At 34.2% G+C, this 25,844-nt stretch overlaps 1 protein-coding gene across 14 annotated transcripts in view; it reads right to left on the bottom strand.

Moving 5' to 3' along the window:
* Positions 1-1,011: 1,011 nt before the first annotated feature.
* The window catches only part of ZNF644 (zinc finger protein 644), a 112,568-nt gene continuing 87,735 nt past the window's right edge, over positions 1,012-25,844 (bottom strand). For 8 of the 14 annotated variants that reach the window (XM_030868627.3, XM_030868628.2, XM_060302932.1 and 5 more), the window contains 5 exons: positions 21,153-24,190; positions 20,365-20,970; positions 18,332-18,454; positions 3,465-3,567; positions 1,012-2,717 (listed from right to left, as the gene is read on the bottom strand). In XM_030868627.3, coding sequence (XP_030724487.1) covers positions 2,525-2,717; positions 3,465-3,567; positions 18,332-18,454; positions 20,365-20,970; positions 21,153-24,190 — 4,063 coding nt within the window. In that variant the 3' untranslated portion in view covers positions 1,012-2,524. The other 6 variants (XM_030868634.3, XM_030868635.3, XM_070044463.1 and 3 more) reach the window with 3 other exon arrangements.

The raw sequence follows: 25,844 nt of genomic DNA, 5'->3' as shown, positions 1-25,844 counted from the left end.
AGAAAAAGAAGCTCAAATACAAAAGAGGCTCAAACATCTTAGGCAATAATAAAGGAATTATAAAAGAAAATTCAACAATACTGAATACTGAAATAGTGCATGTTTTAACATGAAACTCTATCATGTAACTTAAGACAATATTTTATAATTTTCTTCCAGTGGAAGCCAAATTAAAATATATCATTAACTTTCTAGTTGCCAAATAAAAGACAAACTTTGCTCCCTAAGAAGTTTTTAAAATTTTGAAACCCAAATATCTTTATTATGAAAAATGTTCTGTGTTTAATTTACTTTTCAGGAATCCCTCTAGCTTACTGTTTCCAATTTGAATTATTGTATTTTGATGATTTAATTCTTTTTATATCCAGAAGGAGAAATATTGTTTTAGAAATAGTTTAACATAAAAAACGTAATCTAGGTTTGCTTATGAAATCTGTGGTCAAACTACCTACTTATATTCCTACATCTTGATAGTTGGCTTAATTAAATCAAAGAACTATAAACATTAGAGTTGAAAGGGGCTCTAGTGATTGCTAGTCTTCCCACCAGGAATCTTTTTTTTCCCCTTAATTTCTGAACTGTACTTGCTATGTAGTAGTATGACTTCCAATGAAAAATATATATTCTATTTAAATACAGAATATATTCATATCAATGAAACTTATTCAGTAAGAGAATACTGGTATACACAGACTTGGTAAATTTTCAGTCAAAAGTTAAGAAATTTGATGTTTTAGTTAGACTCACCATTATAGAGAAGCAAACAGTTTCTATGAGGCCTTTGGAAAAATGAGAATAACTTATAAGTACTTTTCCCCTTATCTAGTAACCCAGGGATCAGGAGACCATTGGTTGGGAATGATCCATTTTGTTCAATTTCCTAATTTTACATATAAAGTATGTGAATAAAGTAACCTGCTAAGTATAAACAACATAAATCAAATAAAACACAACTTCAAGTGGACCATTTCCACCAGTGATAAAAATAAGAAATGTTTCACACTATAGACATTATAATTTTCTTTAAGTCTTTTTTTATTTAGAGATTTTTCTGGTAAGGAGATATACCATAGGAAAGCAATTTCACTGGCAGTGAGGTATGTATATACTCTACCAAAATACTCCTTATTTTAACTGCTCTTAACTTTATTTACATACGAAGAAAAGTATCAATGCATATCCTTGTTTCAACTATAGTATTAGCCATACTACATGAAATAAAATGAAATGGTGCTTGCATACAAAAACTGTTATTTGTAAAGGAATTTAATTTCAGATTAAAATAATTAATTTGCTTTTGGGAAGAGTTTAAAAGGAGAATCACAATTTATCATGACCAAGACATCTGCACCATATTTTCCATTCCTCACAGCACATTTATTTCAGTAATTCCATTATGTCGGTTCTTAGCATGAGCATAGTGTTACACGATTTTCGTACATATAGTCACATCCAAAACAAGTTCTAAAATTTAAATTGTAAACATTCTCATCATATGTAGAAATATTTCAATTGGTGTATTAAGTTTTGCTAACTGATCAAATTTGGAGGAGAATATAAATGAGAAAGCCTATTCTAAACTGTGTAGTGAGCATTGTTTATTAATTACATTTCTACAATGTTAAATAAAGTAAGAGGCAAACCTGTCCTGTAAGCATGTCAAATTTTAGGTAAAACATTAAAAAGAAACAAATCTGTTAACAAAAGGATGTCTTGCAATAAAGAACATTAGATTTTTAAAATCTATTATGATACAAAAATGTAAAGGGTAAATAGCATCTTTGTTGACAAAGTAGGAGGTAGCATGGATGCACCACTTTATTGTCTGAGAAATGCAACTGGAGTAAAGAATATTTCCTTACCATGAATAATTTCCAGGACTATGTACATATTTCTTTTAGAAATACTTGTTTAAACAAATCTCCCTCCACTTTTTAGTATAAAAAAAACCGTTCCATGTGATTTTAAAAAAACACTTACACATCTAGATAGAATAGTACTCTGCCCTATTTGAGTGAACAGTCTCAAACTATGAAGTACATGATATTTAATGCCCTAAGTTGAGTAAATTTAGTTAGCGGTTCCTGGTATTATACAAAACACTAAATATATACAAACAAAATATAATATCTTAATTTTCAATGCAAGTCTTGTGGGGAATAAACAGAACCTTGATTCTGGTAACACTGCAGAAAACATAATTTTCCAATAAGTCTGTCTTTAAGTATCCATGTGCAACAGTTTATTAATGACTGCTTACGTGTACTGATCTATCATTGAGTGAACACAGTTAACTGACAAAACGTAGTAAACCTCAGAAACACATCTCCCATCCTATACAAAATATAGAGACTACTTACTGTTTGAAGCACTCAATTTGCTCTGATGTCACTGTCATTCACTTTTCCCCATTTTCCTGCTTTAGTATTTATAAACAGATAATTTAATTGTGGCTTTAAAAAAAAGACAAAGAATTTCAAATTTACATCCAATTCAAATTTGCTATTTAAAAGGTTTTCTTGTTCTATGAAGCTGCTTCTGCCATTAGTAGAGAAAATGAAGTTTCTGTAATGGAGGCAGGCTTTTTGAGTAGTGACGTGACTTCCACCATGCCAGCTCCAGTCCGTGGAAGATTAGCGTTTACAATGTGTCGTTGTAAGTGCTTAATCCAGTCTTCCTGAACAGACAATGGTCCACGAAAGACTAGGCCACAAAACCTAGAGAAGAAGTTGATAACAGTTCTCTTAACATGACCAATTCCCTTTATTTAAAACCAATTCCCATAAAATCCATAAATACAGGAGCAAACTTTACTCTGTATTGGAGATAGTACTTGACAATAGTTTCTAAACACCTATAAAGTCAAAATGCTTTAATACAATATCAAAACTGCCGATTCATAATAACTCCACTAATATTTGTAGAGATGGGAACATTACTATTAGGTTAAAATTAATTAAAAGGTCTTAACGTCTACACATCTTAATATATTTAAAACAACTCTTAATTCCAAAATGCACTATTCTTTTCAAAAGACCACTCCCCAATTCAGAATTCCTTAAACTGCATGAAGATGAGTATGGAAGGTGTGAATGAGTTTGTATAGCTACACTTAGAAGTATGAGTGGAGAGAAAATATATTCCCAATAAGCAGGAACTCAAGACAACTAAAAAAATATCAAATTAAACCAAACAAAGCACACAAATAAAACACAACAAAAACAAAAGACACTTTTACAAATCACAGTATCCTAGCTAATGTAAAAACCTTGATTCATTAGTTGTTGAAGTATAGCATATTATGAGCCATATAAGATTTTAAGTCTGTCTCCAAAAGTTCATTTGTAACTTGATTTTTGAGAATGCACCTTCTGCCACAAACTAAAAATCCTGAATAAAATAGCTAATATGTCTCAAAGCAAAATCTGAAGAAACTGAGCCGATTTGGCAATATAGGCATATACCTGCATCGGAGAATGTAAACCTCGTCAGCACCATGAGGTAATGTTAGCATTTTCTTCTTGCTTCCAGATCTTGACCTTGATTTCTTTTGCTTACAATCTAAAGCTAAAAAAGGGAAGAAAAAGACTTAACATTTCTCATATATTCCAAGTATATATACATACTATACTTCTAGGGAGGTCAGACCATCTAAATCAAGTTAGAAAAAGTCTGTATTCATTTGTATTCCCTAAAGCATGCACTAACTTGCAGCTGGTTCTCTAACAGCAGTAATATTATCAGCATATACTCTTCCTGCACTCCTTTTTCAAATAATGCTTTACCATATCAAACTAGAACTGAGAAAATGTAACTAAAATAACTTGAAATGACTAAATTGGTCAATTATTACAGCAATGTAATCTTTTCTCTTATGATCATATATATACATTAACATCTGGTTAAATCTTATTTCCAGGAAAACTATAACCTTTTATGTGAGATCATTAAGTTTGCATTTGATTACTTCTCCATTAATCAGATCTCACATGCTATGAAAACAGGAAAAAGTTCAATGAAAAATCAATTTTATATACCAATTCACTTTGAATTTTATAATAATAAATAGCTCTTAAAATTATATGCTAGCCCTACATCTGAAAGGGCAAACAATGCTCAACTTTCATTTTTAAACTCAATCTGTATTGCATAAACAAGCACATGTTTTATTTTCCTAGAAAACAAATACAGATCCAGATTACCTCACATAAGTTCATAAATGGACCAGAAGTTAACTGCTATTTGTTACATTTTTTTCCTTTTATATTTTCTCCTATACCTTATTTTAAAAATGTGATTAAAAAGGGGAAAACAAGATTTTTACATTAAAGTGGATCAAAATTCTAGTGCTAACTGTTCTTGAAATTTTTCTGTTACTTGACTTTTCCTTCAATCATTTATTACAAAAAAAATCTAATTTAATAAAGAAAAAAGGTATTTTTTATAGGTAGGAATAGACAGGACATAACATTTTATTCTTTGAATAAAACTACGCCATTCCTTTAGACAAAGGGATGATAGTATTCCAGGGTGCTGCTGGTCAATTAGCAGGAAGAGATGGTAAGAATTTATCTCTAGGGATCCAAGGGGGAGGGAAACAAATGTAACAGAAGAGTTGTCCAAATGGCTTTTCTTCTGTTAACCTGTCACATGAAATCCCCTGGAAAAATTCTAGGTAAGAGAGAATAGGAACTAGCTATTCAATGATTGCGTGAAATGAACTGTTCGAAGTCTGGGTTCCAAAAGAATAGATGCTACTATTATAAAACCAATAAACATAGTTTCTTACAGTAGTCAAGTGGCAATGCTAACAGAAATGTCATATAGAAAATTAAAAACCATGAGAAGCCTAAATCTCATTCAAGCCACTGTTTTTCGCTTCCTGTCACCTGCCTCTTTAAAAGTAAAATCTAGGTCTTACAGTCTTTCTCTGTTTATCCTCAGAAGAAGAATCTAATAAGTAAAGAACTATATAGGAAGTCAAGTTAAGTATTAAAGAATGGCTACTTCAAAGTTAAACAACCAAAATCTGGAACAGAAAAATCTTACAAGGTTCTCATTAGTTAGCTCATTCAAGAGTCTGGCACATAGTAGGAACTCAACAAATACTTCTGGAGTGAAAAATAAAGAAAAACCCAGCAATTTAACCTTTGACATTTAGACAGCATATGAACAGAAATCTGTTCTACCGCTATGTAATACACACTATAGTTCCTGTAGAACATTTCTGTATCATTTGTTTAAATGAATGTTGCTAGCAGTCACACTTAAATTCTTCAGTGGCCAGTCTAGCTTCTATGCAGAAACTAGGTTCTTCATAACCAGTAAGAAGAATGAGGTAACACATACTCTGTAGTCAGCACTTTCTTTTTCCTAGTTGCTTTGGTGAGCAATTTGAATTTAGGTGAATTTTAAAGAAATTCATACACTAGAAGTAAAGAGTTTAAGGAACTCAAAGGGGTAAGTGCTACTAGATGTCAGCTACTCTTTCCCTATCTATAAGGTAAACTACACACAATCCCTGTCCCTGTTACGTGGAACAGAGCAAGCATTTGGTATATCTTGAGATTACAGATAGAATCTTACTTTGATGAGCTTGCTGGTTGTCAAAATTGCCACACTGTATTCAAATTTCCTTTTAAAATGTAAATAAATTACTGTAGGATACAAATAAAATACATTTTAACAATCCGTTAAATATTTGTTCACAGAATGCTAATGTTAGGTGTGTAAAGCAAATTGAGGGAGAAGGACAGAGGGTGATGGGGAAGCACGCAAAAGAATGTTTTATCAGTTACAAAGCATTTAAGTTACATTTAGATGCTGTGATACTTTAAAAAATGGAACTGGAGGGCTTCCCTGGTGGCGCAGTGGTTGAGAGTCCGCCTGCCGATGCAGGGGACATGGGTTCGTGCCCCGGTCCGGGAAGATCCCACATGCCGTGGAGCGGCTGGGCCCATGAGCCATGGCCGCTGAGCCGGCGCGTCCGGAGCCTGTGCTCTGCAGCGGGAGAGGCCACAGCAGTGAGAGGCCAGCATACAGGAGAAAAAAAAAAAGGAACTGGAAATGTTTACTCAGGTATAGAAATGTTTTTGACTTTAATTGAGGGAAAAAAATTTTTTTTCTGACTTTTGATACTATATGAACTCTAGAAACTCTTAAGTTTATGGCTGTTTTTATGAATGATCAGATCTAAATTTTAAGTGAGAATACCATAGTTTTTGTAGTAATTAGTATTTGAAGGTATTATGACTTTGGAAAGTAGGACAACTCTGTCAGAATATGATTGAGAATCTCCAGTATCCAGAGTTCCACATAAGTTTAGGGAATCACATGAACCGGGAATCCTTGGAAACTTGTCCATAAAGTTAAGATATTAAAAACCAGGGAACTCTGGTAATTACACATAAGTATCTCCGTATCTTAATATCTCCATCATCACTTTAAAATTTTTTACCCCTTGAAATGTCATTTATTTTAGGAAGTAAAATATGAATACATTTGACAGGAATAATTTTTTCTAATATCAACATCCAACCATCACCCCTACAATACTGCCCAAAATTTTAGAAAAATCTGTATATAAAAAAAAGAATATTCCAAAATGTTCCACTAAATGAAAAAGATGATGTACAAACATGTCTATTATACAAATATTCTCATTTAACAGATTTTATTGTCTCTAGAGGGAAAAGCAGTTTTATTCTGGACTGTACCAGGAATTGTTAGAACATTAAAAACAACATCACTAACACAGTCAGTCTTAGTATAATGCGGCTCATCAATATTTCTGACAAATAGCCTAAGGTTTATTGAAGTTGTTTATATGAATAATCTGTCAAATAGATAACTTTATACAAAGTCTTTCTTTACAACAGAATTTTATTTGCACTTACTTGGTACTGTCAAAAATCAAAACACACACATACCATTTTTCTGTTCCAAAGTATTTTAAATCTAACATTGTTTCTATACTTGAAATTTACAAAAAATACTAGATTAGTTTTAGAAATTCTTAATTTTCTTTTTCTTGAGTATAAATACTTCTTTCGAAATGAATAAACCCAGTTACTCAGATCTTCCTATTTAGGGTGGCAGGAAATGTTTAAAGTGATCAATTTTAACCGGAAGACTATAAAAAAAAAAACTTTGAAGTTATCTGATTTATAAAAGATCTACATTGCTACTGGTAGTAATATTTTACTTGTAAGAAGAATGAATTGAGCTGAGCTGTAAGGTCATATAAAAATTTTTTCAGAATATACCTTTCAGTAAAACAGCTGTTTTGATCAAATAGGAATGAGACAGAAATACAGCAGACTTGTGAGCCCTCAAAAAGAACATCGTACTGCTATGCTACGAAATACAACAACAACAACAAAACAACAATTGTACCTAAAGAACTAAACTGGATCAGCAAAAAGTAAATCAATAAATAATACAACAGATACAAATTCAAATCTGTTTTCTGAGACATTAGTTTTATACATAGAAGAAAAGTAATTTACTTTGGGCTCTAACATAAGTCCTTTTGCCACTTCCACCTTTCTGCCCATTATATACAATAACTGCTTCAATGAATTTCATTTTCTTTTTAATTCACTACGCAAATGACCTCAAAGAATGGAGATTTATTTCTTAAAAACATCTGAAGCCTCTATGGTAAAGAACTAACATCATAACTAAATTAACATTCACCACCAAAATACTGTTATTTGCAATCACCCTTCCCTGCCTGTTTAGTCAAAAGCCCTATTTCTTCTGTTTTGTTCCTAACTGGTTGTTGGCATATTTAGGGTAAAGTCAAACTTAGTATAATGGCCAGATTATACACATCCAAAATAAGAGGCATGCTATAGCCCTACTAGAGGGAAGAAAATTTCTTCTCCATCTAGTTGGCCTGTATAAGGTGAGCATGCAATTGTAGCTATGAGCTCATTCAGGAAAACAGTAGCGATAAAAATGACATAAACAGATAAGCCCAACATTCCTACCACCATTATTAACAAGCTGGTGATGGAGACGGTGGTCCCAGTGGCGAGGTAGGAAGAGGATGCATATGTCCCAAGGGGTGCAGAAGTATGAGATGGATAAACAAACTCAATTCTAGTTGCTGCCATTATCCTTCAAGGTTCATAAGCCAAAAGCATATAAAAGACTGTGCCAACAGCATTTTCTTTCCCTCAGCCCCAACTAAGGGGGTGAGGAGAAACGTGTTAGCCTGTATAAAATAGGGATGTGGGTTTGGGAAAGTCATTTGTTGAGAAGCTAAATACTTTGTTCTTCAGTGTATACTTTCCTCTTTGCAAAAAGCGCCTGCAAGACAGACTTTGTGAGTGTTCGATCTGTGCGGTCTTATAGTGTCCCATACTTGGTCTAATGCTCTGCTGTTGCAGTCTTGATATTCCTAATAATTTTTGAACATGAGGCGCTGTATTTTCATTTTGCACTGGATCCTGCAAATTATGTAGCCAGTTCTGGATCCTGAGTAACAACTACCCTAAATGAGAAAGGCTGCCCTCAGTTCTACCTCTTAATCTCTTGGCCCATAAAAAAAAAAAATACCTATTAAGAGAAAAATCGTTAAATCCCACTCTCTATATAGCCCATTAAAAATGGAAAGGACGTCCCTACTCCCAACACCAGCTCTTCATTCCTACCTACACTGCCATAATCAAACCAGTCATTTTTCCCAAGATGGACACATAAAGCAGTTTAAGTAGTTTATTGTTATGAAAGCAATGTTCCCCTTCCAATCAGAATTAAACATATAGATACACAATTAGCAACCTCAGAAGCATACTTTCATCACCATTTTCCCTTGATAGTTTCACTCTAAAATTGGATTTTTTTTTAGTACCCTAAGTTACTTTCATTATTTTTGGAGTTTCCATTCTCAATAACTAAAAACAGTAACTAACCTAGAATCACAGGGCAATTATGGCAAAGTTAATTAGGTATAGCATGATTTAACATTCTACCTGGAAGAGAATGAAGTGAAAAATATTTGAAAAGCAGATTTCCTTTGCTGTAAGTATTAAGTTGATGGCTTAATATCAGTCTAGAGGAGTCAGGTAGCTTGAGTTTGCCCTACAAAGTAGGAGGTTGTATTAAGGGTAGCAACAGCTTTATATGCTTGGTTCAAAGAAAGTTATCTACTTGGGACAAGAAAAAGTACATATCGATACATTCAATGTCTAGAAGCCTCTGCTATTTCAAAGTAGAGGGAATGATTAGTAAAATGATACTTTGAGCATTATCCATGTGAAGGGAAAAGCTAAACATAAATATGAAACTTTATCACACATCTTTATAAACAGAAATTGGAGGCAGACTAGTTTTTTTTAGGTTGCAAAAAGCTAAAAACTAACAATCCCCTAGGTATAAGCTGTTTATTGTTCAATTAAGAGTTAACAGGTACCTGTGGTAACAGGTAAGAAAAAAAAAACTTAAAATTTCTCCTTAAGGTAGGTTGGCTTTGCATGCTGTTTTACTAAACCCAATAGGCATTGAATATCAACCACTTTTCTAAGACAAAGACATATCTAAAATTGGAATAAACATTAAAACACACAATGGCAAATCTGCTCTAAATCACATTTGTTTAGAATCACCTGAATATAATCACACTCCCTGCCCTCTAAAAGTGTATTTCCAAATTACCACTTCATATTTAGTAGAAGTAACTAAATGATTGTTCCTATTCAAAATTAGTTAAGGAAATGACCTTACCTAAAAATTTGTTAACTTATCTTTAATATAATCATGTTCAACTTAAATTAGATAGAGTTCATAATAATCATAAGAGTAAATCTAAATATCACAAATCTATAATCCCAATAGATCTGATTTGGCTTTTTATAATTCTGAAGTATTTTTTTACATTCCAGCCAAAATCTGAACTATTAACAAATATGGTGTTGACTAGGTAATTTCTGGTTTAGCTAACTTCCAGCTAAGGCCACAATTAAATACATACTTTAAACACTGGACGGCAAGAATAAACCTTATTCCTCAAACTCCAGACACAACAAAAAACCAGTAAATCCTACTTTTCCACTTCTTACTTAAGTGAGGGACCACCAGTCTCCAGCAAGCCATCCTCTTGCCCTAACCTCCAAAAGAAAAAATCTGTGTATTATTTTATTATTTCCATAAAGTCACTTGAAGTGGATCTGCCTACAGTTTAGGTCTGGCCAGAACATACTTTTTTATTGTAAAATCTACTAAGTTTTAATCCAGATTATAAACAGCATTCAAGAGATTCATGTCAGAACATAAATCATAACAAACACAACACTACAACTAAGGATGTAAAGATATTAGACAAGTTAAAAAAATTGAAACATAAATATCCAGATTAAGTCAATTGTTAAAAAAACAAAACAAAACTTGAAAATTGGTAAGTAACAGAACCAATAGGAACGCTAGGGGACTAGTTAACACTTTTATGAAAAACAAAATATTGGTCAAAAAAGATGATCAAATAGAATTCCTAAGTTGTATAACCGATGACCAGCAAAAGCAGGCATCATAAAATGTAAATATTTTATGCTACAATAGTACAAAACTCTTAGGCTCCATTCTCCCAAAAACAAACTTACTGATTGAGTAAGTGTGATTGTTTGCTTTGTTAACAGTACATACCTAGATGATGTTGTGTTGCTAGATAAATGACAGCCAGAGAAGTAATGAAGCCCACCGTTCTCTTACCAAACACCCCGGTAGCAGACTCATTAACTCTATTGGTATAACCATCTTCCCAATAACAAGGTTTAAAACGTTGACCCGTCTCCTTCTCTTTCCTCGTATTCTTGTACCCCTAACTAATCTGCCAAGTTCTGCTTACTTAACTTCCATAATATTATCCAGACATTTCTATCCCTCCTTTACATTCCTATTGCCACTATCCTGGTTCAGGACTCCTAAAATGACCTCATCTACAATTTCTCCACTTCCCCACCAACTCCTTTAACTTTTATTTAAAAAACAGTTTTAAAAGCTTCACACAAATTCTTAAAAAAAAAAAAACCTTTACTGGCTCCTCCCTACAAAATTAATTCCAGCATCACGGGTTAGCATTCTAGCATTCTATGTCCTTTACTTGTCCAACTCTATTCCCTTATCTCCTACTTCCTAGTGTTTTCAATAAACTTTCCACACAGTCCCAAGTTGCTCCTTCCCCACCCCTGACCCCCATTTCCATTTCAATTAACTATCTTTCAAGGTCCAAATCAGATTCTACTTCCAAAAACCTTGCTGGGCCCTGGTCTAGCTGAAAATACCTTCCTCTTCATCCTAACTTCCACAGTATTTCATGCACACTTATAATTTGGCACTTAAAATTTGTTTTGTATTAGTTATGCACATATGCGCTTCTACCATATTGTAAGTTCCAATTTATCTCTGTAATACTTAGCATAATACATAAACCACCAAGAAGCCGAAAAAAATGCTTGTTGCATTAGTGAATGAATCAGCCAATCGCTTTTCAGTATTGTGGGCAAATAGCCCGATTTTTGCTGGCATAATACAACAATTAGCATCCGTAAGCGTGACTCTAAATACTCAAATAATTAAATTATATTCAGTCTACTGTTTCGCAAGGCAAAAACAAGAATAACGTTTTAGAAGCACTACCATAAAAATGGTTAGGATGAAATCAACTTTGACACTAGTCATCCATTATCCAGAAAATTTACTCAACTTGAACCATTCACTACCTTGCTAATCCTGAATAAATCACACATTACTGGGCAGACAAATACATACAGACATACACTCTTAATGAAGAATAGTACCAGATCAGTAAAAAAAAAAAAAAAAAAAAAAAAAAAAAGAAGAAGAATAGTACCACAGAATAAGTTGTAGCCAAGAAACTACAGAAACCCATCTTTCAGTGTTATGAGAAATAGCTTTTTCAAATACAAATCTGAACACGTCATTTCCTTATTTTAAAAAATTCCTCGATGACTTCTTAAATTTTTTAGCAAGCACTCAAAGCATCAACCCCACCTTTCTGGTGTTATCATCTTCCCAAACACCTACAACTGATTCTCCCAACACCTTTTGAACTCCAAATTCCATCCCTTTATCCCACGCTATGTTGTTCTCTCTACCTGGAATGTCCTACTTCATCTCTTCTTCTGTTTAAAACTACTCAACCTTCACGTTCAGGGTCTAGCTGAAACCTTACAAAGCTTTCTGCAACAGTACATTTGTCCTTGTCCTAACAGATCACCATCATTAAGTTTACGCAGCTGGAGTGCAGGGTCTTTATAGCCTCAGAGCTAGCACAGTCCTGGTACAGCAATAAACAGCTAAAACTTTTGTTGAATGAACGGAAATTTTATTTGACTACTGTTTGTATTTTTCCCTCCCACTTTAAACATTGTAAGAAACATATCAGCATGAGCTATCTTTTCTTCCTTTTTCTTTCTTTTTGAGGCTCTACTTAACAAGGCGACAAACAGTAAAAAAAAAAACAGTAGGAAAAAACAAACTCAACTTAATTCCCAGCTACCCTCAAAAGGAGGCCTAGACTAAACAAACAACTTGAACTCCTAGAGCACATACAGTCAATATACTATTAATGTGTATAGTATCTTGCATAGTTCTCTAACTTTGATAGTTTTGTGTGTATTGCCAATAATGCTTTCCTAAGTTCTTTAATACAGGGTCATATCTCATTATGTATCCCTCATACAGCCTAGTCTGGAGGAATTATCCAGGTATTTGGTTTAATTAGAAGCTGGTTTGCTCCTTTAGAGTTTAATCATAATAAGATTGAAATTTTCTTATACTCTTTCAGGTTGAATGAATCACTATAAAAGGATGTGGTTTCTTGAAGATGCAATATTATAATATTTTAAAAGATACCACAGAAGACACTCATGAAAGGACAAGTAATACACCTTGAAAAGCTTTTACAATACTATTTTTTTCTTTCCCTCACAGCAGAAAGAATTCCTACAGCACTTTCTACAATAAAAGAATATTTTTCTAGTGGCTTTTATATACCCACTCAGCACCTGGCACTGTGTTATATGTTCATTAGCACTTGTTGTTGCAGGCCCCTATGGCCAATTATACCATTAAAGCTGAAAACAGGCAAAAGATCCCTTTAAGTAACACATAATCTACTATACCGCTTAAAAGTGGATGGTATGAAAAATAAAACAATGACTTCACTAAAAAAGAATGCAGACATATTGCATTAGTGTTACTGACTGAAAAGGATCTAGTATCAATTTCTTTAAGTTATTTTTTCTCACTGGAAAAGTCATTCTTTAATTATAATGACGAGTCTGTTGTTGTAGAACAGCAACCATCATGTTTTACTTCCAAAATATTATCATGGAAGTATTCTGAAGATAATTAAATGAAGCCCCCCCCACATATTTGCATATGTAAAAATATATTTCCTACATTAATTTTAAGTAGCTAGAAATTTCCAATTTACTTTAAATACCAAAGGTGAGCAGTTGATTGAAAAATACGATCTATAGTTAAACATTTGAATACAATGAGTAAAGAAAATTCACTTGCTGCCACAGAAGGAGTGTTATGATTTCTAAACGATTACTGTTGTTGATTCTAGTCAGTATCAGTTTCTAAAAGAGACACTTAAGGGGAGTGTTTTCAATCTGTGGGTAGTGACTTCTTAGTGGGTAGTAAATCAATTTACTGGGTCATGACCACTATTATTTTTAATTAAAAATAATAAAATAGAAAATATCAGAGTGCATCATACTCAATTCAGGTGAGTGAACAAGTGAGTATGTATATGTATGAATGTGAGTTTGTATACAAGGTCAAGATGTAAAATGGAATTCCAGTAAAAACGTTGAATACCACTGTTATTTTCTTTTCTTTTTAGGAGACGACAGATTGCTATGTTACCACAGAAAAGCACTGTGCAAACATGCATTCAACTTACTGATATATTTACTTTCACAGCATTCTCTCTACTTGGACTTCAATTACTTCCCTTTCTTTACCTGTTAAAAATTCACTGCTACTCTGACCGCAAAATATTTTTTGTTGTTCCTGATTGCAGATTAAGTTGATAGAATACACTTTGCTTTGAATAATTTTAAATATTAAAAAATTTTAATAACCAGGGTGACCCTATAATTTATTGTGCAATCCAGGACACTCGTGAGAGTGAAAGAGGCACTAGACTCCGTCACTCTATTAATAACTTAGTAAATATACTGTGTTCTTAATACTGCCAGTATGAAAAAGATATCATTTAATTAAAATATTATTAAACACAAAAAAGCCAGCAGTTAAAATAAAAAGTCTAAAAGCATTTACTATAAATTGTATGAAATTTCTAATTTTTAATGAAAATTAATAATGTTCTTATTAGACTGTATAAAGAATCAACCAGGAAAAAGAAATCTGTGTGGGCATGTAAAACAATCTAAAGAGAACAAAACGTGAAAAAGAAGTCTTCCAATACTGCAGTCTATATTAACTAGAATAAATTCCTGAATAAGAAGTATGTCTTGAATTTGCAATGTAGGATATAAAGTAAACCCTTTGGAACTAGTCTCTTTAGATAAAAATCCACTAAAGAAAAAACCTCAGTAAAACAGCTTCATAAATGATTATCCACAACTGAAGGCACATGGAAATTATTAAACAATTCATTTGAACCTGCCCAAAGGATGATAAATAAACTAGGTCAGTGTTGGACAAAATTTAAATATGTGAAGTTTATTCTTTCTTGACAATTGAACTCTGTTCTAAGTATGGCTACCTCTTCCATGTCTTTAATTCCAAAACTTTCCTACTTTCTTCATTATTTCCTTTTAGTTAAGTTAGGATTTATATCTGTGACCATATAAATTAGTTTGATGTTACACAGTTCTGGCATTTTAAGCATCTTCTAGTTCTTAAAAAAAGAGAAAGATCTCTTAGGGCTCCAGAATCCCAGTTTTGTGTTCTTTACACTTCATTTTTATTTGGCATCTCCTCTTTCTTAGTTTTTCACCAGAGGAAGGCCCCATGGATGATAAACTTCAAGGGATACGTAACGCTTACATATAATAAAACTTTTTATCTGTGGATGATAAGTGCATGTTTCTGGGATGGGGCCCATAGCTTTCAAAGTCCCAAAAGGGTGAATAACCCCCCCATGTGAGAACCATCACATTAGAAGTATTTGAGTCATCAGTAAATAAATATTAGAGGAACAGAGGGGCATCCTTTTCCTTCTGTTCTGGAATATTTCTCTTTCTCAAAAAGCCACCAGTTCCCAGAGACGAGGCCAGGAGCTAGCTGGTGGTTTCTAAGAAGGCTTGGGAGTTTATTCCATCACAGGTAACCAAGCAGGCCTTTACCATTTCATCCAGGGATATCTAAGCTTTTTCTTCCGAAGTAGGCCACATAATTAACAATTCACATGAATCAAGTCTGCTTGAACCAGGAGCACAGAGGCTTTAGTTCTACTTATTTTCCCTTTATATTGTCTCAGTTTTGTGATATACTTAGATTAAGGTAAGTTTTTTAAAAAATGGTTTTGTATTTTAGTCATCAATACAGCATCTACATATTCTTGAAAACTAATGCCTTTTACTCATATGAATTGATGAATCACTTATAATAACCCAGTGGAAACCTCCTGGCTAACAGGTTGGGACCATTGCTTTATACCAGTGAAACTGATATGGAAGAAGAGAATAGGCATCTGGAGTTTATAAATATAATACAGAATTCTAAACTTGGGGGCTTCCCTGGTGGTGCAGTGGTTGGGAGTCCGCCTGCCGATGCAGGGGATGTGGGTTCGTGCCCCAGTCCAGGAAGATCCCACATGCTGCGGAGCGGCTGGGCCCGTGAGACATGGCTGCTGAGCCTGTGCGTCCGGAGCCTGTGCTCCGCAACGGGAGAGGTCACAACAGTGAGAGGCCCGCATACAGCAAAAAAAAAAAAAAAGAAAAAAAAAGAATTCTACGCTTGGAAAACAATAAAGCCCATAACAACTTCTTACTGCCATGAATAATCAGCAAAAATATCCTTTATGTAGCTCTATTGGTCAAGAAGATTTTGAAAACAAGGGGAAAAGTTTCAGAATTTCCAAGGGAGCATGTGATTTTTATGTTTCTTAAAAGTGAGTAGGGGCTGTGGAAAATACCACCCTAGACTTTCTTCAGCTTTTCATTTCCCTTCTTTTTGCCCTAGGACTGCCTAACACACACGTCATATTTCCTAACACTTCTGATATTTTGGTTAGTATTTAATAACATTTTAAACATAGCATCTCCTTTTCTGATGCCCATAAAAATGTATCCCCATTCATCTTATATTACTTTTTCCCCAACTAATGAAACTTTTTAGATGATAAAGAGTTCATGAGAATGTACCCCTGGTCAATGGAGGGTCATTATCTGTTAGTTATAAGCAATTAATACTATGTTTTGAAGGATTTTCATATGAGATAAAGGCATTTTTTTTTAATGGACTACAAAATCTGGACTGGAGAGATCTACCTTATTGAATATTTATGTAACGTGCCCAAATGGTCAGAATGGAACATTTTCTAAAGTCCTCTGAAATCTAATACAGCCCTAACCATTTCTTGGGTCCCTGCCCTTTCTTTTTTTCCCCTTTCTTTCTTTTTATTTTTTTTGGCCGTGCCATACAGCTTGCGGGATCTCAGTTCCCCGACCAGGGATTGAACCTGGGCCACAGGAGTGAAAGCCTGGAATCCTAACCACCAGGCCACCAGAGAACTCTCCCCTCCTTGCTCTTTCAAATTAGACTCTGCACCACAATGATCCTCACCTTGAACCCAACTTCATAGGATTTTCAATTGCTTTCATCCTGTATGTGGTAGGTAATAGTGACTAAAAACAAAGATCTAGGGGTAAGACAGCCCTGATTTGAATTTCAAGTTTGCTACTATTAACTGCATAAGTTTGGACAACTTGCTTAAGTTCTCTAAAGCTCTAGTTTCCTATAAAATGCAAAGAATTATAGTACTTACAACTGAAACGGTGGTTGTGAAGATTAAGTGTTATGCATGTCAGCTGCATAGCATAGTGCCTGACGCACAGAAGTGTTCAATACAAGTTAGTGGTTATGATAACAATAATGATGATTTCCGGTTTCTACAGTCTCTTATTTTCACTGCCTCCCTGCCTCTAATGTCTGCAATTACCTTCCAAGACTGATGAAGGCAGGAGTAACTGAAATGTCACAGTAGGAGGACTAATCCAGTAAAGTAAAACTCACTCTATTCCCCTCCTTTTAATATAAATCGTCAGCAGTCATCCCTGGTTATTGATATATAAAGTCAAAGGATACAGCAAAGAAGCAGAAGAAAGAAAGACACTAGTGTGAATACAAGTGTTTCTTTGGTGGCAAGAACATATTGGATGTAAGCCATAGGAAGACATGAGGAAGAACAAAAAAGCTGGGTAAACAACAACTAGAAGAAAGCAGAAGGAAGTGATCTAAAAGAGCAAGAGAAATAAAAAGATTGGAAGGAGAATTTTAGGCAAAAGAATTTTATGTAGATCTATTTAGAAAAGAGAGAATATTTTAAGATGTGAGACATGGGATTTGCTAAAGCAGGGTAGCTTGAAAGGCTACAAACGAAAAGAGCAAGGCATTCTGTAGGGTTTAAGAAGCAGTATTACATATGAGTAAGCTAATAAAATTTTCACAAGCTAGCAGTATGAAGAGGTATCTGCAAGGTTGGGCTAACCAACCAAAAATAACACAGAAATGTGCATGCTAACATTTATGTGCACAGCTATATTTATTAATCCTAAATATAGTTTAGGGGCATTAAAAGAAAAATCTATTCAGTTGTCAACATGGGCCATTATTAAGGCCTGCCCCTTCAAAAAGTTGATCTATAGACTAATGAAGACTCATTAGTTTGCTTAGTTTTCTAATTTAGTTACATATTTGAAATTTCACTATAATTTCTTTGCCTAACAAAGCATTTCCCTAAGCTAGAACTACAATCTTTTTTACCAAAGAGAGGTGTCTTACTAGAATCTACTAACAAAAATAAATTTAAAAATCAAAAATGGTATAATTTAAAAATCAGTAATAATAATGTAGACTCAAAAGTTCCACACCTCTATTAGGTTACCTTTTTCCTCAAATCAAGCCATAAGAGCTAAATGAAAAAGAATAACTTGCTTAAAATTATATCCAACAGTTTACAAGTTGCTGAAATTTAATGTTTATTCAGACTCAACTGCTGCTTACAAAAGAAAGCTATAAATATGATCTGAACTAGCACCAGTCTGGTGAGAAAAAAAAGTGTATTGTATCAAACAGACTTGCTGTGTTATCTGTTCAAACATACCTGTACCAGTCAAAAGTCCAGCACTCTTCTTTCGTGCATAAGCGCGTAAGTGGTTGGACAGGCTAACAGCACTTGTAAACGTCGTATTGCAATGCACACATGTTCTAAGCTTCACAGGCATACCTATCATTCAAAAGAAAACTATAATCCAGTTCTCACTTCAAAAAGTGAAATTTTCTTAGGTAAAAGCGTGAAAAAAAGTACCACAATAAAGATGGTTTTAAAAAACGTTCATTGAATTAGCTTAAGATAAGGAGGGGAAATTAAGTTACCTATTATTAGTTTGTAGTTAGTATTTAGAGCCAACCCATGCTCTTTGGAAAGGTAGAAGGAGGAGTGTCTTGAACCCCTGAGCTCCTCTGGATTTAATACCTATTATCACTTTCTTGCAGATTTCTGTGTTACGCAGATCATTTCCTAAACCTAAAATACAATCCTATGATTTGAATAGCACAGTTCTGTTGAGAAGTTTCAAAGTTTACAACATTACCAATAAAAAAAAAAAACTAAAAAGTCTAGTTGACAAAGTGGTAATTAAAGTGTTTTACCCACAAAACCTTAAAAGTCTCAATACTAAAAAAAGCCTTTCTGATGAAGGCTGGGAGAAAAGGTGGTAAAACACACCAATGAACAGCTGTTAGACACAACATTTTATTCAGGGCATTTTATGTTCATTACTCTGAATGCACAATCAATAATGAAAGTTAATGATCTGAAGTATTTTGCTAAAATCTTTGTGCTAAATAAATGATCAACAAGCTAACATCTTAGTCATCACAGTAAACATGCTGAAACAATAAGAAACTCCTAACTTCTCAGACAACCCTCACGCCCCCAACATGTTTCAATTGGTTTCTTCAACATTATTGTGATAGCCACAAATATGCTTTCCCTCTCTGAAGTGTACTATATCTTGGCCAACACAGCTGACACATCTTCCTTACATTTTATCCCTCTGAAAAATGCTGAAAAGTTATCTTTGAAAGACTCTCTTCGTACAAAAGAAAGAGCCCTATTAACCAGAAGCCCATACAAGATAAATTGTTTTTCAGACCACTTAAAATACAAGGCAGTCTTTCCTCAAATCAACACTGCATTACAAATATTTGGAATATCCCAGTGTCTGCCCAAAGTAAACAAACCAGCATTACAGTAATTTTATTCATTATTAATCCATTGACCAGTTACTTTTACCTTAGATACATTCAACCCAGTGCTAAAATTATGAGATCATCTAAATTTATCTTCAACATTCTTAACCTCCAAAAGAAACCTATACAGACACAACATTTCTCTCGTCTAAAAGTATAAACCAGACTTAGCAATACCAAATAAAGTATGGCAACTTTTTATCTGCCACATCACTTGCCAATACATACAAAATATTCCTTTGAAAAGGAAAAACTATGGGTGCATAACCACTAAGCTAAACCATCTGTTTTGTTCTACTAGAACACTATAGTAAAATCTAAAACCCCAAATAAATGTTTTCTACTCACAACAGTCCTCCAAAACCAAACTATCCCACAATACAATGAGGAATTGGAGAGGGAGAAGTTTCTTTGGGTTAATCACAACACACAACAGACACCAATCCATTCAGTTTAAAGAGTCTCTTTCGTTTTACCCAAGCAGTAGGAAAACCGACAACTAAAATCTTGAAAATGGTATCACTTTGGAGCACTGGCAAAAATATGACAGCCTATTTAGTAACACTATGCTTCTAAACAACATCAACCTCCCATCCAAAGAACCATCCCCCGTCTGTGACAAATTTTATTTTTACAGATCAGCTTTTTGTTTTTGCTTTTGTTCTCACCTTGCATTGTGACCAAGAGATGAGGCACAGAGAATTCAGTGCTGATGAACATCAACTGATGATTTACACAGAAATAACAGTATAACCAATCTCTGCTCTGCAAAAAAGCAGCTTAAATAAAAGGATTCTGAAAAAGTATTTTTGACACATATTCCACTAAGGTAAACATTAACTGTGTTTAAATTATGTAAGATAGTCATAAATGTCCTCTTACCTGAGTGCATAGTGAAGTCCATTTTTTGTGGTTGATACATCAATGGACTATCTTCATTTAGTGGAAGAACACATTTCTGAACAAATCTCTTTCTTGCAGTTTGATTATGGATCTTTTGAGGAGAAATAGAAGAATTCTTTTCTTCTCCCATCCTTTTATTTTTAAGCAGTTCTATCAGTGTAAGAGACTGATTCTTTTTTCCACTAGGCAGTTCTGGCTTTGTTTCATCATATTCATTTAAGAAACTCAGCCCTTCTTCCTCTGATGCAGACACTGATAAAGCTTCAGTCTTTAGGCCATTACGGTATGCTTCAAGAGGTATAACATTTTGAGATAGAAAGTCATCACTTGATGCAAGTTTTTGAGCTACAAATGGTCTAGGAATAATACGACGACTGTTCAATGCCTTTAAGATTTTTTCATATTTTTCTTCATTTTGCATCATCTCATTCAGAACACAGATTGGAGATTTGTGAGCATCCCACTTGGTCTTTCCAAGTCTTTTCAGGTGGCCTCTAACATGATTTGATAATCCAATTTTAGTATCAAACCAACCACCACAGAGCTGACAAGTGTGTTCAGAAGTGGTTTCAGACTTCTCTATCGCTAAAAGAAAAATTTTTTAAGAGTAATATCAGAATTTTTAATAAATTGACCACCTTAAAACAAATTAACTCTGAAATATGAAATTATGTGATTCTAATAAAGGCCAAATTTGAGTAAAACCTTCAAATCCTTTGAATTCGAATATGGACATATTAGCCCAAATTATCTGCATGAAAACTTACCTTTTCTAACTCGCTTAACAGGTGTTCCTGTGCCAGTTCTTTTGAAATGTTGCATTTTGTCACTTGTGGCTATTTGTTCTGGTGATACAACATGACGGGCTTCATAGCTTAATCCTGCTCTGTGAAGATGTCCCCGGACATGATTTGACAACCCAACGCCTGTTTCAAACGTTGCTGGGCAGTAAGGACACGATTTCTTCTCAAGAGACAAATCAGTCCAGTGAAAAACAGAACTATGCTTTGACAATGAAGTTTCTGCATTTTCTAAATGCTGAGGATCGTGTATCTCATGCAAAAAGTTATTAGTTCCAGCATCTTCATAATATTCAAAATAAAAGCCATCGTTTTGATCATAACTAAGTGTAGCATTTTCTCCAGGCTCTTGACCTTCCACCTTGCTTTTAAATAGAGGGAATAGGTTTACATGTTCTTGATTAATATCATTATAGGTTTCATCTTCTATAGTCTGTGTAGTGTAGTCACCTAGCTCAACATTGTCCCAGGAACTTTCATCTTCTGTTTCATAGCTATCTTTCTTTTCAGCAGAATTAAGTTTTTGCAGAACAACAACGGTCATTTTATGCAAGAAATCTGGATAGCTATCCAAGTCTTCTCCAACAGAACTTTGCTTCTTAGATTCCTTAACTACTCTCTTTACAGCTACACGCCTGTGGTCTCTGAAGCTTTCTGGCCTTTTGGTATCAGAGTTATGAGGGTCTGAGATAAAACTATTGTTGTGAGAATTACTTGATGATGAAAACAGATGTAAAGAATTTAACGAACTAGCTTCCTCTTTTTTGAAATGCAGAGGATATGATTCACCTGATTTTTTGATCATCCTGTAGTTTTCATATTTATGTCTATATAAATAGTTGCTATTTGCCTTGGCATTAGGTTTTTCTTTTGCTGCCTGATGGAAATACTTAGGTTTTTGGTCAATGCTGCTTTTAATCATAACAGTCTTGTGAGGAGAATTGTTTTGATTGCACACATTTACACCTGACTGGGCAATGCTTTTCCGAGCTTTTTGTATTCTGTGTGGCCGCTTATGGAATTTTGAAAAATTACTTGATTGTGAGGATGATCCAAATGTTCGCTTTACATCTTGTTTTAAAGCAGAGTTCTTTGGAAATGTTGTTGACTGTTGTTTAGTTAATGGTTTAGGACTATCAGTATCTATAGGTTCTTCGATTATGTTGCTTTTTCTTTTATCAAGTCCAAGAGGACTGCCAAATGAATCAATGCATGATGATGAATGCAAGTACTCCATGTGTTTTTTTAAAATACTCCTGGCTGAAGTAGTAAAAGGACACATCTTACATATATAGGTAGCTGATTTTTTGGATGATCCTATAACGGGGTCCTTCATGAAAGTCTTTTTTTGCGTTTTTCTCTGGGCTACATCAGAACTGACAATAGGGCATTTTACCACTGCTCCATGGGCAATTCCTCGATGGCATTCCAATTCATTTTCTGTCACTGCCATAAAGTTACACTCTTCACAGCAGTAGTACCTTTTATCTTTTTCATGGGTTTTAGCATGCTGCACAAATGTTTTAGGGCAATTGGTACCAAACACACACTGAGGGCATTGTAATCGTGCACTTCTTCCTTCATCCTGAAGTTCTTTCAATTCACGAATTTCCTCCATCAATTTCTGTCTTCTTTCTTGGTGAATAATCATATGCTTTAGTAGCGAGTTCCGATCTCGAAATGTCCGTCCACATTCTCTACAAGCATATGGCCTTGGGACGTTAAGATGCCGAAAGTGACTATTCCCATCTAAATGATACATCATATGCCTGTGGAGATGCTTTTTCTCCCTAAAATTCACATTGCACTTTGTACAGGGGTAAAATGATGGCTCTTCGGTGCTGAAAGTAGCAGGTGACTCGGAATCACTTTCTTCACATTTCTTTTTTAAGGTATTTGAAAGAAAAGTGCCAGTATGAACAGGTGAACTGTCTTCTCCGCACTTATCTGGATTATAAATTAGATGTTGAAAAGTATCCACAGATTCCAAGTCTTCATCGGTTGATTCAGGTTTCACTTTTGATAATGTATATTTCTGTGAGTCTACTGCTTGCAGTTCTTCATTCTGTTCCATAAAGTCTACTTCTAGCATTTTTGATTTATTGGGTACACAGTTAGAATCATTAAAGCAATCCTCAGTATAACGAGTTATCTTGCTTACATCCATTTTTCGCTTTCTCTTTTTTTCTAGACCTACTTTAGAGTGAACTGGAGCTTTATCCACTGTGTCTTCATTCGTCATAAGAAACTGAATGAACTCTTTTTGGGGGTCCCAGTTTGTATCATTTTCTGACCTAAATTCATCTGTACCTGAGGAAATTCCTGTTAATGTACTGACACAATCATCTTTTACCAATAAATCTTCACTATCCTCACCCACCTCTACTTGATTTATTAAAGTGCTATCTGACTTTATATTACTCCCTACTGAATTCTGAATGTCACAACCAATTGAAGCAGAGGTAGGTAGTTTTTTAATGGAATGGGTTGGATTCTTAGCATGTGCTACATCTGATAACAAAAATAAAACTTGGTGTTGACTTGCTTTCTGTGGTGTAGAGAGCTGAAGATCAGCTGCCACCTTCAAAGTTGAACAAGATTCTGTCGTTGGCTGATCCACAGGCTGTCCAGTGGTTAATGAAACACTGCCTTTATTCATATTGGAAGTCTTAGTTAAGGAGGAGTGTGAAACTGGTCCATTAACAGCAGCTCCTTTAGGCAAGATAAAGTTTTCACTAGAAACAGTAGGAGCACCAGCATGTATAAATAGAGTAGACTGGCCTCCACTTAAGGCTTTTTCAGATTTGTCCTTTGACAGTTCTTCAGGCAGAGTGAATGTATTGTTTTTCTGAAATGATGTTTGACAATCTTTTGGTTTATGAACTCCACTCTCTTTGTCTGATATAAAACTGTTGTCATCTAGGAGTTCTTCTTTAGCACCAGTAATATCGGTGTTTATCTTCAAGTCATCCATATTGTTGGCAAGCCCATTTAACACATTTAGTCTAGAAAATGGAAAAAAAAATTTAGATTTGCATGAAAGAAAGAATATTATTAGAACGTATGGAGAGTTAAAAGTACACATTTTTAGTAGCTTAATTCTACTTTTTATACTAAGATCCCAATAATTTTTCAAGGATGAAGAAACACTTAAAAAAAATTGAAAGATTTTTAAAGGGCTGCAGTGGTTAATCTTTCCTTTGTGCTAGGTAACAACACAAAACTGCATATATACAAAATGTAGGGCAAAGTAACATAAACACACACACACAGACACACACAATATAAATGAATATGCTACAGACTGAAAAAAATCTAAAATCTCATATACAGATTGCTAATAAGAAAATTATCTCACTTAAGTAGATTTATTAAGGGACATTCTACACTAGAGAATAATGTAAATTGTTAAATATTGCAGAAAAGTAAAAGTTTTGTCACTTAAAAGTCCATTCCCAGAGGAAGGTAACAAAATACCAGTCAGTAGAGAAGCTTACTTGAATGTACAATGTGCTATCAACATCAATGGCTAATGTATGAAACAGCATTTTTTTATTTAAAATAAGACTGCTTTGCTCTCAGTGTTTCACATTCTCCTAAAATTCGACTAATTTAAGAAATGTCTCATTCACTGGGTTTCATTCATTGCTTATATAAAATATCCTTCATTCTAAATTAGTAAAGTTAAAATTAATGAAGTTCCATGTTTCTTTTAACTTTCATAACCTGGAACCGCAAATTCTAGGCATTCCCTACTGGCAGTTATCCTATTTATGATCTGACAGTCTACTGCAATAACCTAAAAATTTTTACTCTACTCTGAAACATCATAAATGTATGTTAAGTTTTTAGTTTATTTCATATAAAATGTGGACAATATTTTTGTAGGCATTTTTGATAATATATTTAATCATTATGAGAAGACAGCAGGATATTTTAAAAGGAAAGGACACTTCTGAAAGTTTGGAAGACATACATACCATGGCTATAATTATTGCCCCTACTATGAAGAGTTTCCTTGTACCCTGTTCTTATTTTGCTCTCAGAAATGGTCACATTATACAGGAGTTGCCTATCTTCTTGGAAGAATGTAAGCTCTTTGAGGGCAGGGATAGTGACCTAGTCACCTTCATACCTCTAGAACCTAACAGGATGCTTGGCATAAGTGCTCAGGCAATATTTGTTGAATAAAGGACTAATGTGGTGAATGAATAAAAACACAAACACAACTGCAAAATCAAAACAAAAGTTCCTAAAGTATAAGAAGAAAAACAGTTTTCTTCCTATGAAATTCGGATATCTCATTCAAATAATGCAAATTCCATCATGGTTCTGATTTCTTAACTCAGCAGTTTTAGCAACGCCTTCAAAATATCCAATAATCCTCGAGTGCGATTTAAAGAACCCGCTATTTGGCAACCCCATGTACTTAATTATTCGAAGTACTGACAGAAAATTCCATGTTTCTTTTCCTTTCGTACATAGTATCAAGTACAGTTTATTCATTCTCCAAATGTTTACTGAGCCCATTCTATGTGCCAGGCACTGCTCTAGTAGCAGGGATTCAGTAGGGAACATGACAGACATAGTTCCTGCTCTCAGATAAAGAATAAGGTCTTCCATTTTTCTTTTACAGTATTTTAAATTTGTATAACAAGT

Source organism: Globicephala melas, chromosome 1, assembly GCF_963455315.2.
Source record: "Globicephala melas chromosome 1, mGloMel1.2, whole genome shotgun sequence".
NCBI lineage: Eukaryota > Metazoa > Chordata > Mammalia > Artiodactyla > Delphinidae > Globicephala > Globicephala melas.
Note: the sequence above shows the minus strand (reverse complement) of the source record. Positions and strands in the feature narration are given on the sequence as shown.